This window comes from Rhipicephalus microplus, chromosome X (assembly GCF_043290135.1).
Source record: "Rhipicephalus microplus isolate Deutch F79 chromosome X, USDA_Rmic, whole genome shotgun sequence".
NCBI lineage: Eukaryota > Metazoa > Arthropoda > Arachnida > Ixodida > Ixodidae > Rhipicephalus > Rhipicephalus microplus.
In genome coordinates, this window is record NC_134710.1 from 220,356,370 (window position 1) to 220,370,401 (window position 14,032).

The 14,032-nt window shown below is 46.1% G+C and overlaps 1 protein-coding gene across 1 annotated transcript in view; it reads right to left on the minus strand.

The window, feature by feature from the left end:
* Window positions 1-1,231: 1,231 nt before the first annotated feature.
* LOC119187549 (uncharacterized) overlaps window positions 1,232-14,032 on the minus strand; it is a 33,548-nt gene continuing 20,747 nt past the window's right edge. The window contains exons 12-13 of the mRNA XM_075876529.1: window positions 3,353-3,553; window positions 1,232-1,350 (exon numbers count right to left, since the gene is read on the minus strand). Coding sequence (XP_075732644.1) covers window positions 1,232-1,350; window positions 3,353-3,553 — 320 coding nt within the window. The remainder of the gene's footprint in view (window positions 1,351-3,352; window positions 3,554-14,032) is intronic.

Genomic DNA, 14,032 nt, shown 5'->3' on the forward strand with positions numbered 1-14,032 from the left:
TCTGCTGAAAAATGCTGCTGTTTCATTGTTTTCCCCATCTAGTAAATTTAGTTTGGTTTGCTTTGCAAAACATTGTGATCCCTCTGGACAAACTTCTACGAGAAGCGATGAAAACAGGGGGCTTCCAGTTCGACTGAATCATTGTAGATACGAATACGTTCAAATGATCGAGATTTCTCCCATTGAACTATACGGCTGTACCTCAACCAGGATGTCAGTTTGAATAAACTGTAGCTTTTTATTAACCGAGTCCAATTATCCAGCTTTTACTGTAATAATATCTCTTATATTTAAAAAAGCTGACACATGAAAAGGAATCTCTAAAAGTATATTTAATCCTACAGAACAACAGTTGACTGCCCTCAGCAGGTATAATCAGAATTGGCCAGCCTTTGTACATGCTGATGATTTCAATGTATTTGATTGATATGTGGGGTTTAACGTCCCAAAACTACCATACGATTTTGAGAGATGCCGCAGTGGAGGGCTCCGAAAATTTCGACCACCTGGGGATCTCTAACGTGCACCCAAATGTGAGCACACAGGCCTACAGTTGTATATTAGAGGAAATGTTTTTCCTCCTCCATCGGAAATGCAGCTGCCGCAGTGCAAGATATTTCGAAAATACATGTAAGATAACTTGTAGTACTGAGTTCTTCATAATAAAAATTGTTCGAGTAGAGTAAAAAAGTCAGTAGTTTTATTGTCAAGAAATCGAGTATTCTGCGCTCATATGCTTGACAACTCACCGTCATTTTGCTTAGTTATATTGGTAGATTGTACGACTGTAATAGGCTAGACTGTAATAGGCTTCAGCGCGAATTTGACAAAGACAATGAGGACACATAGAACACAGGTGAGCACTGACTTACTTAGAAGCAGGTTTTGGCGCATAATAAGGCTTGTTGATTTGCAAATAAACTCAATTGGAAGTCAACGCTCGTCTGTGTTCTGTGTGTATCCTTTGTCTTCGTCAAATTGGCGCTGATGCTATTCTAGCTTGTATGAACTCACCCAAGTCAAAGTGCTGTTGAATAAAATGTCAAAGACTCCGGAAAATATGTTTGGAATTCCTCGCGATTTTGTGGTAGAAATGAGTGGATGTCAGTTACATCTCTACTACACAGAAAATACTAACGCACAATTTTCGCGCTATCAAGCTGTACCACATGCAACATGTACTACACCACAGCTGACAATGACTACAACCACAGGCGTTGACCATTCTCGCCTAGGAAGCCACCGATAGTGTGTATGCAGCTGCGAGGATGGCTGCAACGAAGTTGCACCTTGGAGTGGGCATGGCAGGTAAGTCGGTAGCATAGAGCCTTCGGAGGTCGGGCTCTTCCGCTGCATAGCATGAAAGAAGAAATAGAAGGTGGAACGAAAAGCTTGGCTTGGTGGTGCGGAAGTATGCTGTAACACAGAGACTGGAAGATGTTGTGCTGCTCGAATGCGTCCGCCGACTGGTAGTGCGCTGTATATGGCAGAGAAATCAGTTCAGCTTCACAAGAATTGGGCCCGACTGATGTGGGCGGATTTTACAAACTGTACGCCTACAATTGCATGTCGGGATGCGATTGTAGGCTGAAATCACGGACTACTGTCGTGTGCCGGCGGACGCCACTGACGCCTATATGCAGTTAAAGAACAGCATGCAATGAATGTGTACAGAGCCATCATTCGAAGCCTCCTAGAATGCCCCAGAGCCTTGTCCCTTATGTACATTTGCGCAGCCCTGAATATTTTATTTTATTTATTCAATACTGCCAGCCACCCTTTGGCAGCCAGGGCAGGAGTGGTACAGTGCAGAGTTTGAACACAAAGTTTACACACGACCAGTAACACGGTCCGCGGTACACAGGGAAGCAATAATGCAGTAAGCTTACAGATTGTCACGACACACAAGCGCACGCAATCAGTAACACGGCCCACGATTCGCAGAGCAGCAGTAATTCTCGTTACAAATAGCTACATGAATATACAATAAAACCGGCAATGCTAGTCTAATGCAAAACACACAAAGTACACTACGCGCATTGACCAGGAAGCGTGAAAAAAAAAACAAACTCTTGTGTGGCCTCCTGTGTACGTCTTCCACCATGAAGTCGTTCACCGCGTCTTAAGAGCGCAGCCTCGCAAGTTAGGGAAGTGCTTCGCTGTATGTATCGTTGCTACATTAGTAAGACTATTCACGATGTTGCAAATGACGTACCGGTCGAATGTTTTCCATTGCCATCGCAGCCGCCCACAATGTAGATGCTTCTTCCTTGGCGAGCATTCTCGCGCAGCTTCGCGAATATATAAGGTTGGTAATACAGGTTCGCGTGTCGGGATCAAAGTCGCTACTTTCAACACTGTCGCAGTACATGGTCTCTGTGAAGCCTCCCGCGCCGAAAAAAAATCATAACACAGTGACGCCAGCGTTAGGCGAGTTTCCCAGCATTTACTCGTTCAAAAATCGTCAGCATTTACCTTACGCGTGTAAATAACATGATATTTGTGAACTGCGCGTCAAGTGGGCCCTGAACTCTCTTAATGAGTCGGTGGGAGGCTACTACAACTACGAAGTTGCGAGTACGATATGAGAGCACATACTAACTCAGTGGAAATGCGCACGTCCAATGGTTTCCGCCCCGAAAGCATTGTCTCAGTAGAGGTCCGTGCAATGTGAGTGGAGATTAATGGAGCAGTGTCACCATATCTTGAACTAGAAATGTGCATTCATTTGATTGCTTGGTACGCAGGAGTTTTTTTTTTGGCAAGGTATGAATCGCGTTTATTACGTAGAAAATTACTCTATTTTGAGCATAAAGAGCGACCAAGACTCATCAGTGCATTACCGGCCATCACACATTAAAGTATTTTGACGTATTCAGCAAACCAGTAGCCGGCCAAGACAAATTATGAAAAGGCACTTGGCTGCTGACCCGCAGGTCACGGGATTGAATCCTGGCTGCGGCGGCTGCATTTCCGATGGAGGCAGAAATATTTCAGGCCCGTGTGCTCAGATTTGGGTGCAGGTTAAATAACCCTAGAAGGTCTATATTTCCGGACCCCTCCACTATGGCGTCTTACACAATCATGGTGGTTTTGGTACGTTAAACCCCACATATCTTATCTATCAAGTTATGAAAGAAATAATTCACCATCACTTGTTTGTAGAACAAAGCATCGGTCTGAAAGACCATCATACATGAAGTGTCACCCAAATCGTGCTGAGCAGCGAGTAATTGGTGCTTGCTGCTTGGACATTTAGAGACCTAATATCCAACTGACACCGTATCCACATCAGCTGTCACTACTGACGGCGCTTACTTCGCGGACATTACTAAGCGATTCGCCCAAATACTGACGTCGTCGGTGGCGTAGAAAACAACGTCGCTATACTCGCACGTCTTCCGCTGTTCCCGCAGTCCCGGCATGGACTTGCGGGTGGCACCAGGCACGAACTGTCCTTGTTCGCCATCGTTTTTGAAGAGCTTCGTTGCCTCGGACGACTTGGTGAGCATGTCATTGTTGCCCACATCTTTGTCGGTGGGTTCGTTTACCACTGGTTAGATGGTAAGCTTGGACAGGCCGATCACGAGGAGCAGGCGGGCATCTGCGCCAGTAACAGTGGAGCGACCAGGAACCGCAGTGCGCTGGTGTGACCAAGAGCCGACTAAGCACTTGCGCAGACTTAGCGTATAATATAGCCCTCGAAATCAGTTCAACAACTTTTTTTGCGTGCTGCTTGGCGCACTCTCGTACTTCTTGTTCACCTTTTGCTCGTGGCGCATACACACTGTTGAGGGTTGGCCAAGAGTTAAGTGTTCTTTAAAATAGTGTGCAGTTTTAGAATAATAAAGGTTATATAATTAATGTAAAGATTACAAAGTACCTAGGTAATTATGATGCGTGTTGCGTATAGTTGACCGTTGTTGCCTTTCCCATCGTCGTCTTTGTTGTAGGTGCAGTAATTTTGAGTTCATCAAGTCTGATTATCAAGTGAAGTGCATGCCATTATATAGCAAATGAGGCTTCTGTGAACTACTTCTGTTTTCGCAACACCAGTTTTAGTAATGAATGTTGAGGGGGGAGTCATCCTATGCTAGGCGGCAAAGGAGCACTTTGGAGCTCGACCAAGAGGCAACGGTCGGGTGTCAGAAGTTCCAACAGGCGACACAGCAGTTCATGTGCGATGCCAAAATGCTATGTTTTTTTAATTAATGATTGGAGAGCAAAAGGACAGGTTGCAATCCTTGAGGGAATGTGTGAAAAGCCTATAATATATACACCAATAAGGAGAAGAAGAAATTACACCAACGCCCAGTAAATCTAATTATGAGCAGCATGAAAAACAGCGCATGGTTCGACTTAAATGTTTCGTTAATCGTTGGCACCTTGCCGGATGTTTACGCGTCCTTGCAACTGGAGCACACGATTCATTCACTGTAGTTTCTGTTGTTGTTACTCGTCCCGAGCTCATGTACGAGGACCCCACGCGGGAGCACATGGGTTCATCGCGCGTCTACAAAATCTCGGTCCCCGACGCGATCACTTCTTCTTCTTCTTCTTCTTCTTCTTCTTCTTCTTCTTCTTCTTCTTCTTCTTCTTCTTCTTCTTCTTCTTCTTCTTCTTCTTCTTCTTCTTCTTCTTCTTCTTCTTCTTCTTCTTCTTCTTCTTCTTCTTCTTCTTCTTCTTATTGTTGTTGTTGTTGTTATTATTATTATAATAATATTTTATTATTATTATTATTATTATTAATATTATTATTATTACTACTACTACTACTACTACTAAAATGATTATTACGGGACTGCTAGGGACAGCTTACGCGCATTTGTAGTAAGGGTGGTCAAGCCACACACCAGATTTAACTCCACCGTAAGCTGCTTCGCATCTAAAAAACAAGAAGTAATACTGATTGTTCAAATAGTGAGAACAATTCACCTTGTACTCGGCCGATTCCCCCAATGGATGTGTTCCATGCGTACTGGTCAAGAAGAAGAATGAGGAAGTTGGGGGCGTTGGACAACTGTGGCGAAAAGGAGCCTGTATTAGCGAAATTCGCGTAGTGTTTCCCAGGGGGAGCGCGACGACGATAACACATGGCCCAGTTTCTGGTCAGGATGGTCAAACAGTAGGCAGTTCAAGCAGGGAACTACCACCAAACGCAGTGGTCACGTGACGCGACGCTTTGAAATCTAATGATTATTATCCCCACAGATAGAAAGTAGCCCGCCAGACCAGTACTTGCATAAAGTGAGAATGAAAGTCACGTTTATTTCGCATCAATACAATGCAATGATACAAAAAGGTGGCCAAAAAAGCTGTCATCTAGACAGCTTCACAGGCCGCAGGCCCCTTCATTGGTGATAAGAGCTGCAATATATTAACAATATATTAACATACTTTACCAATATTGTTACACGACATCGGCAACGAAAGAGCATCATAGACGACGAAGACGATGAAAGCGACCATGCTCGAGTTGTTATTGCTGTTGTACCTCTATCTTGGCTGCAGCTGACTCTGACTCTCCCTGTATATTTTATAAATATGTTTATTTCATTAATTCTCTCAACCCGTGATATTTGGTGGAGGTGCTGGGTACAACACCATATAACGGCGCTCCGCAGTGGCCGAAAATTGGATTTTTCCACGATGGCAAACCAGGGACCCACTCCCGGCGAGGCGACTACAACAACTGTTGTCCTTCCGCAGCTAAAAGATCCTGGCACATTCTGTGGCACGAATGGTGTCGACATTGAAGAATGGTTGCCGTTGTACGAACGTACAAGTAAGAATTACCGCTGGGATGAAGCTCATTTGTTAGCCAATATCCTGTTATACTTGAAAAGAACAGCAAAACTGTGGTTCGAGAACCACGAAGATAAAATTGGAAGCTGAGATGCATGCAAAGAAAACATGTGCGCCCTTTTCGGCAAGTCTGTGGGTAGAAAGGCAGCGGTCGAGAAGAAGTTGGCATCTCGTGAGCAAACGTCATCAGAGTCCTACGTGACTTACTTACAGGGCGTACTTGCCCTTTGCCGAAAAGCAGACAATGGTATGGAAGAAACCGAAAAACAAGCTCACATATTGAAAGGCATTGCAGATGATGCCTTCAACCTTTCATATGCAAGGACTGCAACACGGTAGATGCCCTCATCAAGGAGTGTCAGCGCTTTGAGGCCGCAAAAAGTCGACGTATTGTCCATAAATTCACTCGACTACCAAACACAGCAGCAACCTGGTCGTGCGAAGACGGGCCTGCACTATAGACGCCGTTAACTGCAGAGCACGTCACCAAGATCATCAGACGTGAACTTGAAGCTCTGTCTCTTGCATCCACGTGCTCCCATGCATGTGACTCAAGCCCTCAGATGGTGCCACTGGTACATGCCATTGTGCGACAAGAGCTTTCAAATGTTGGACTGGCCTTCGAGTGCACTACAGCTCCCTCTCAGCCGATCGACCGTCGTCGACCCCCTGTTTCGTATCCCCAAAGAAAAAACCTTCCGGTGTGCCCTCGCAATCCAGCCGAGTGGAGAACTTCTGACGATCATCGGATTTGTTTCAAATGCCGCCGTATCGGACACGTGGCCCGCCATTGTAACACTCGGTGGTATTTGCATCAGGCATCTTATGGGTATACCCATCGCCCATAGAGAAATCATAGACGCTTTCAATGTTACCGGGAATCACCTCAGGCCACAAGTGAAGACATTCCTTCTATGCCGCCATATCGTCGTCGTTCTCCATCTCCGCATGCCCACAAGTCCTGTTCACCACTCTCCCGTCGCCCGTCGTCTCGCTCACCCCAATTTTGCCGACCAACGTCGCCGACTGACCACCTGCCGCGGGAAAACTAAATGATGCAGCTCTCGGAGGTGATCCTAAATCGACGATTTGCCTGCCAAATCCTCTGACCATGCTGCCGACTCGACGCAACCTTATTGGCGTTGAAGTAGACGACACACCCGTTGTTGCACTAGTGGACACAGGGGCTCACATATCAGTGATGAATTCAGAACTTCGTTGCCGCCTTAGGAAAGTTTTAACGCCAGCCACAGTACCACTGATCAAGACGCCGATGGTGGCACGTTTCCCGTGCTTGGAATGCGCTCCGCGCGTATAAGCGGTGCCCATCGCTCCACGATAGTGCTATTTGCTGTGCTCGAGAAATGTTCCCATGAACTTATCCTTGGCATGGACTTTTTATCCGCCCACTCTGCCCTTATTGATGGTGGAACCGGCATGCTTCAACTTGATTTACCGTGTTACCATCACCACCCAACACCAGCTCAACCACGTCTGTGTTCTGTAGATCACGTTCGCCTAGCACATCAAGCCGTTAGCTACGTGAACCTAAGATCTGTCCCTCCTGTTCCCTACAGTGCCTACATGTTTACACCTATTGCTGACGTTTTGCTGGCCAAAAACGTTGCCGTGCCTCACACACTTTTGACAGTCACGGGGAATGCAGCATCTCTTCCGATCGTAAACTTAAACTGCTGCGCTCAAGTTATCCCAGATGGTATGACCTTGGCAAAAGTTTCTTGTATACATGCTGCCATTTCGGCGTTCGTTACCGAATCTTCTTCGTCCTCTGCTCCATTCTCCTGCTCGAAGAGCACAGCGCATGCTACCATCGACAAGATGATCGCCGCTGACCTTCTTGCAGCATAGACAGCTGATATCCGGCACCTGCTGTAATCCTACCGCGACATCTTTGATTTTGATGACCACCCTTTGGGTCAGACATCCTTGGTAACTCATAGAATTAACACTGGAGACGCCAGCCCCATGCGACGACGTCCTTATCGCGTGTCTAATGCTGATCGACAAGTTACCCAGCACGAAGTTGAAGAAATGCTCACAAAAGACGTCCTCAAACCTACCTGCAGTCCATGGGCATCACCGGTCGTGCTAGTCAAGAAGAAGGATGGCAGCTGGCACTTCTGCGTAGACTACTGTCACTTAAACAAAGTAACACGTAAGGACGTGTATCCACTGCCGTGGATTGACGATGCTCTCGACTGCCTACATGGGTCTGCCTACTTTTCATCTATCGACTTGTGATCAGGATACTGGCAGATTTCTGTCGATCATCCAGACCATGAAATAACCGCATTCATCACACTGGATGAACTTTTCCAGTTCAAGGTTATGCCATTCGGATTGTGTAATGCGCCAGCTACATTTGAAAGGATGATGGGCTCTCCTGCGTAGATATAAATGAACCACGTGCCTGTGCTATCTCGATGACGTCATCGTATTTTCACCTACATTCGAAAGCCCCTTTAGCCGCCTAACGACTGTTCTGGAGGTTTTACGGACAGCAGGACTTCAGCTCAACTCTTCCAAATTTCGCTTTGGCCGTCGGGGAATCACTGTGCTGGGCCACCTTGTCACTGCTTGAGGCGTGCAACCTGAGCCTGAAAAAATTCTAGTTGTCAAAGATTTTCCCATACCACGTTCCGCAAAAGATTTACGGAGTTTTATCGGCCTTTGTTCTTACTTTCGACGTTTCTTGAAGAATTTTGCTGACATTGCCCGACCACTTACGGAGCTACTGAAGAAGGACATGCCTTTGTATTGGGGTACTGACCAAGCAACTGCTTTCAGCACCCTTACAACATTATTTACTTCCCCACCCATCTTGGCACATTTCGACCCTTCACCCCATACTGAAGTTCGTACTGATGCCAGCGGACATGGAATTGGTGCTGTTCTCACCCAGCGGCAACGAGGACAGGATCGCATCTTTGCTTATGCCAGTCGCCTTCTTTCTCCTTCGGAGAGTAAGTTTTCTATTACAGAGCGTGAGTGCCTCACAATAGTCGGGGCAGTCAGAAAATTTCGACAATAATTGTTTGGCCACACCTTTTCGGTAATTACATATCACCATGCCTTGTGCTGGCTGTCGTCCCTTAAAGATCCAACTGGACAACTTGGCTGTTGGGCCTTAAATCTTCAAGAACGTGACATACCAATCTGACCTAATGCACGAGGATGCCGACTGTCTATCCCGTCGCCCCGTGGACCCACCTGACCTTTCAGCACATGATTCTGACCCTTGTGTCTTCGCCATGTCGGCTTTCGTCGACATACGCAAGGAACAGCTGAGCGATGTCCACTTGCGGTCTATCATGCAGAGTCTACGTTTGCCCCACGTATAGCCGTCGCTACAGTTGTTCGTTCTACGCGATGGCATTCTTTACCGATGCAACACCAGCGCTGAGGGACTGGAGCTACTACTCGTATTTCCTGCGACACTCCGTTCCGCTGTACTTTAACAGCTTTACGACGTCCCAACCGCGGGACATCTCAGGGTCACACGCACGTACGATCGCGTGCGGCGTATATTCTTCTGGCCAGACCTTTACCGTTCTGTGCGGCGATACGTTGGTGCACGTGAGTCCTAACAGCGTTCAAAACATTCCACCTTGCCACCAGCTGGTCCGCTCGAACCAATAGACATACCCACTGTTCCCTTCTACCGCGTCGGTGTTGATCTCGTTGGACCATTTGCTACTTCTCTCACTGGAAACAAGTGGATAGCCGTAGCCACTGATTACGCCACAAGATACGCTCTCACACGAGCGCTACCAACAAGCTGTGCCACTGACGTCGCGGACGTCTTGCTTCATGACGTAATTCTTCACCATGGCGCTCCTCGACAGCTGCTTACTGATCGTGGTCGCTCATTTCTTTCAAAAGTAGTAAGTGACATCCTTCGCTTCTGTTCGACGCGTCACGAGCTCACTACGGCCTATCACCCACAAACAAATGGTCTTACCGAGCGCCTAAATCAAACATTAACAACAATGCTCTCCATGTACGTTTTCAAAGATCACCTTGATTGGGAAAGTACTTTGCCTTTTGTGACAATCGCGTACAATTCGTCACGCCACGACACTCCTGGCTTCTCCCCATCCTATTTATTGTTCGGCTGCCATCCAGCGTTACCCTTCGAGACTCTTCTCCCATCAACTATGCAAACAGTTACAGAGTGCGCCCGGGATGCCACTGCTCAGGCTCAAGTGGCGCGCCAAATCGCACGGGAACGTCTTCTTGGCTCGCCGCTCTTTCAGACGGCCCGCTACGATAGCCATCACAGAGTAGTTTCTTACTCTCCAGGTTCATTGGTCCACCTCTGGACACCATGCCGCCACGTTGGTCGCTCTTCGAAGCTACTGTCTCGCTACTCGGGACCTTACAAGGTTTTACGCCGGCTTAGCGAGGTCACATACGAGATTGCTCCTATGGACAGTCAGTCGCCGTCATCTTCCCAAACCGATAATGACGTCGTCATCGTGACCCATCTGAAACCATACATATCCGCATATGATCCTACTCTCTTTTAGACGCCGAGATGGCGCTTCGAGCGGCGGGGGATTATATGTTACACGACATCTGGTACGGAAGAGCATCATAGACGACGAAGACGATGAAAGCGACCGTGCTCGGGTTGTTGTTGCTTCTGTGCAATGGTTCTCGAACACACAAGTAGCTGGTCGTGCTTGCTCTAAGGTTATGGCTTAAGTTTGTGTAGTGGCTGTGGTTTGTTTGCCTTTATTAGGTGTTCCTATAGTGCTTTTACAGCTAAGTAAGCGCTTTTAGCGCTAGAAAGAGCACTCAGATGCCGTTCTCTTCACCTGGACCAGGGGCTTTCCTCTGGTCTGCTTCACTTCCGCCACAGGAGATACCAGTAGATCAGTTTCTGTGCAATGGCATTCCCGCAGTTCCTGTGGCCCTCTTCCGTAGCAATGACGGCTTCATTCGGGTGAAGAATCCGAAAGTGGTCCAGGTGGAGCTTAGAGCTGCGACGTCTAACTTTCACAGCATCACAGAAGTCCACCAGTTCGGCAGAGGTGGTATTCTATGTTTTTCATCTGATCAGCTCTGTGTCTCAGACCTATTGAAGTACTCGAGTTTCGCAACCAATCCGGTGAGCGCCTTTATTCCCCGGCATCTGGCATGTGTGAAAGGTATTGTTCGTGGTTTCGATGTTAGCTCGACCCCGTCTGAGGTATTAGAGATGTTTGCCATGACTGGTGCTTTCTTCGTTTATAGGTGTGCACGACTGATAGAAAAGCAGAAGATGCCGACTGTGTCAGTAATTGTAACCTTCGCTGGAGCGAATCTCCCAAGCAAAATCAAGGCATGGCCACTAATATACAGAGTGGAACCGCTATCACCGTGACCACTCTAGTGTAAGAAGTGCTGGCGATACGGTCACACTATTAAAGGGTGCAGGTCAGAACTCAGATGCCGGGTGTGTGGTGGCAACCACAAAACAAATGACTGCAAAGCTAAAGAAGAGAAATGTTGTCTCTGCAGCGAGCAACACTGTGCAGGTAGTCCTGATTGCTCAGCTAAGGCTCGAGAAATGCAAATTCTTGAAATGATAGGGCGTAGGCGCTGTTCTCGACGAGAAGCCATAAAGGAAATACAGGCTAGAACTCAGAGGTATGCCAATGTGTCAGCACGACATATCTCGAAAATAAATGGGTCGATTTCCCTGATTATCGCGGAGATCGTAGAAAAGGCTCTAGAAAAAGCAATGGAACGACTGGCTTCTAACCTTTGCGATTCTCTATCTCAAAGTTTGGCTAACCAGATGACTCGCATATTTAGTACAACGGGAGAGTCAGGCCTAGTATCCCAACATGTTGAGAGTTCACGACCAATAGCTGATGGTGAATCTGAAACTGCGCCATCGTATTATCCGTCTGCAGGAGCCTCTGCAATAGGCGTCCACAGCCAAAAGGAGGAATTTGAAACCGCACCATCGTATTCTCCGTCTGCAGCTCCCTCTGCAGTAGATATACAGAGTCTAAGTGAGGACAAAGCTGCATGTACAATAGATTCAGATAACATGGATTTGGACCCTTGGTCTCTGAAGTGATCCAGATCCCCGTGTCAAGGAAAAATAGCTCACTGAAACAAACAAAGAACAAAAAGTATCTGAAGGAAAAGGAGAGCCTTTTAGAGAGATTTCTTGAAAGAAAGCATTCTAGAGAAAACTATAGCGGAAGCAGCTCTTTCGAAACCACAGGGTCGCTTAAAATTCTCCAATGGAATTGCCGATCAATTTATTCTGCATCTACGGATTTGGTACACTTGACTTCTAAATTCCCTCCTGATATTATAGCATTACAAGAGACTTGGCTATTTGTGCATAATTTGTTCCAGTTAGATAACTTCCGGTCTTTTCGACTAGACCGTCCATCGAGAGGTGGGGGTCTAGCTTTCTTTATTATTAATAGAATTTGTATGAAAGTCAAATGCTCATACAAGCATATGTCGCCAGAATGTGAAACTTTGGCAGTATACATTACATTACCCAACTGCACTCCTTTCACTTTAGTTAATATGCATTTTCCGGATGGAGTTTAAGACACACGAAGTTTGGATCTAGCTACAAAGTCGTGGTGCAAAGACAAAGTTTTAGTTGGAGACTTTGATTCCCACCACACGAGTTGGGGTTTTAGAACTGATCTGAGTTGGAAACACTTGTGGGACTAGACAATGGCTAATGCCCTGACGTGCCTCAACGTCAGAAACCCCCTATTTATTCGCAATCACTCCAGGTCGGCCTTAGATTTAAGTTTTGTCAGTTCTGCCATTACTACTTCTTCTTGGAAAGCGCTGGACTGTGGCACCAAAAGTGACCACTTACCGATAAGTTTTGAAATTTCTTGCCCGATAATTCCATCTTGTTCGAATGTAAGGGTACTTGTAAATTACACTAAATTTAAGAATGAACTGAAGTCAGCATTGGCTTTTCACTCGAAAGAGAGCGATGATACAAATGCACTGAAGATAAACGCAGTCATTAAAAGATCCTACAAAAGAGCGGAATTTACTGTTGAATCCACAAAAAGGGTATATAGCCGTTGGTGGAATGATGAATGTACCAGAGAGCACCGACGACGTTAGGCAGCTTGGAAACGGCTCTTACATAATCAATCCCCCCAAAACTGGGCCGATTTTAAATTCATTGCAGCGGGCGTTAAGGGAATGGTAGCTCAAGCTAAACAAGAATATGACAGAAGAAATTATGAATACCTGTCGAAGCCTAAACATATGAAAGCACTGTTCCGATAATGAGAGCTCGGAAAATCTTGCCATCACCAGTTAATGCAGCTAGTGATAATCTATCGGCGCAAGAAATGACCACTACCTTTGAGGCAATTGGTAAAGGTCTGGAAAGCAGACTTACTTCAGTAGTGTCAAACAACTGGCACAAGTATACGACAAAGTCTGACTTTGACGAAGTGACATGAACTGAAGTATCCAACGTGATTAAACATTTACCCTGTGCGTCTCCTGACCCAGATGGAATCACAGTACCCACGATTAAAATTATGTTCAATTTATTGCCTAGAGACGTCGCCAATGTTATTAACTACTCCTTAAAAAAACTCATGGGTGCGGCAGGATTGGAGGAATGCAAAGGTGATTCCTACACTGAAAAATCCGGGTGTAGGATTAACAGTCGATAATATCAGACCAATCTCTTTAACATCTAACATGGTCAAACTAATAGAGAGGGTCCTGCATAGCCGAGGAAGCATCTGGATGGCAGACAATTCAGTATAAAACCGAACCAAATCGGCTTTCGTAGTGGTTTCTCTATTTGGTGTGCCCATGCTGATTTAGAGAGCCGAATACAGCTCGCGCGAAAAAGAAGGCAATACGCTGCTTTAGTAACGCTTTACATAGCCAAGGTGTATGACAGTGTGGAGGACTTCATATTGTTAAATACGCTAAAGAGATTGAATTTCCCACAATATTTTATTGAGCGGGTGGCAGAATTTTTAAAATCAAGAGAATTCTACTGCGTCAAGGATGGATGTTCCTCATCTAAATTTAAACAAACGCGTGGAGTTCCCCAAGGAGCAGTCTTATCTCCAGTGTTATTTAATGCCAATGAGCACAATTCAATGTCAATGAGCACAATTCCAACAGATCAAGAAGTTACTGTCTACATTTATGCTGATGACATCGCATTCTTTGCTGCTGACGGTGGTATTTA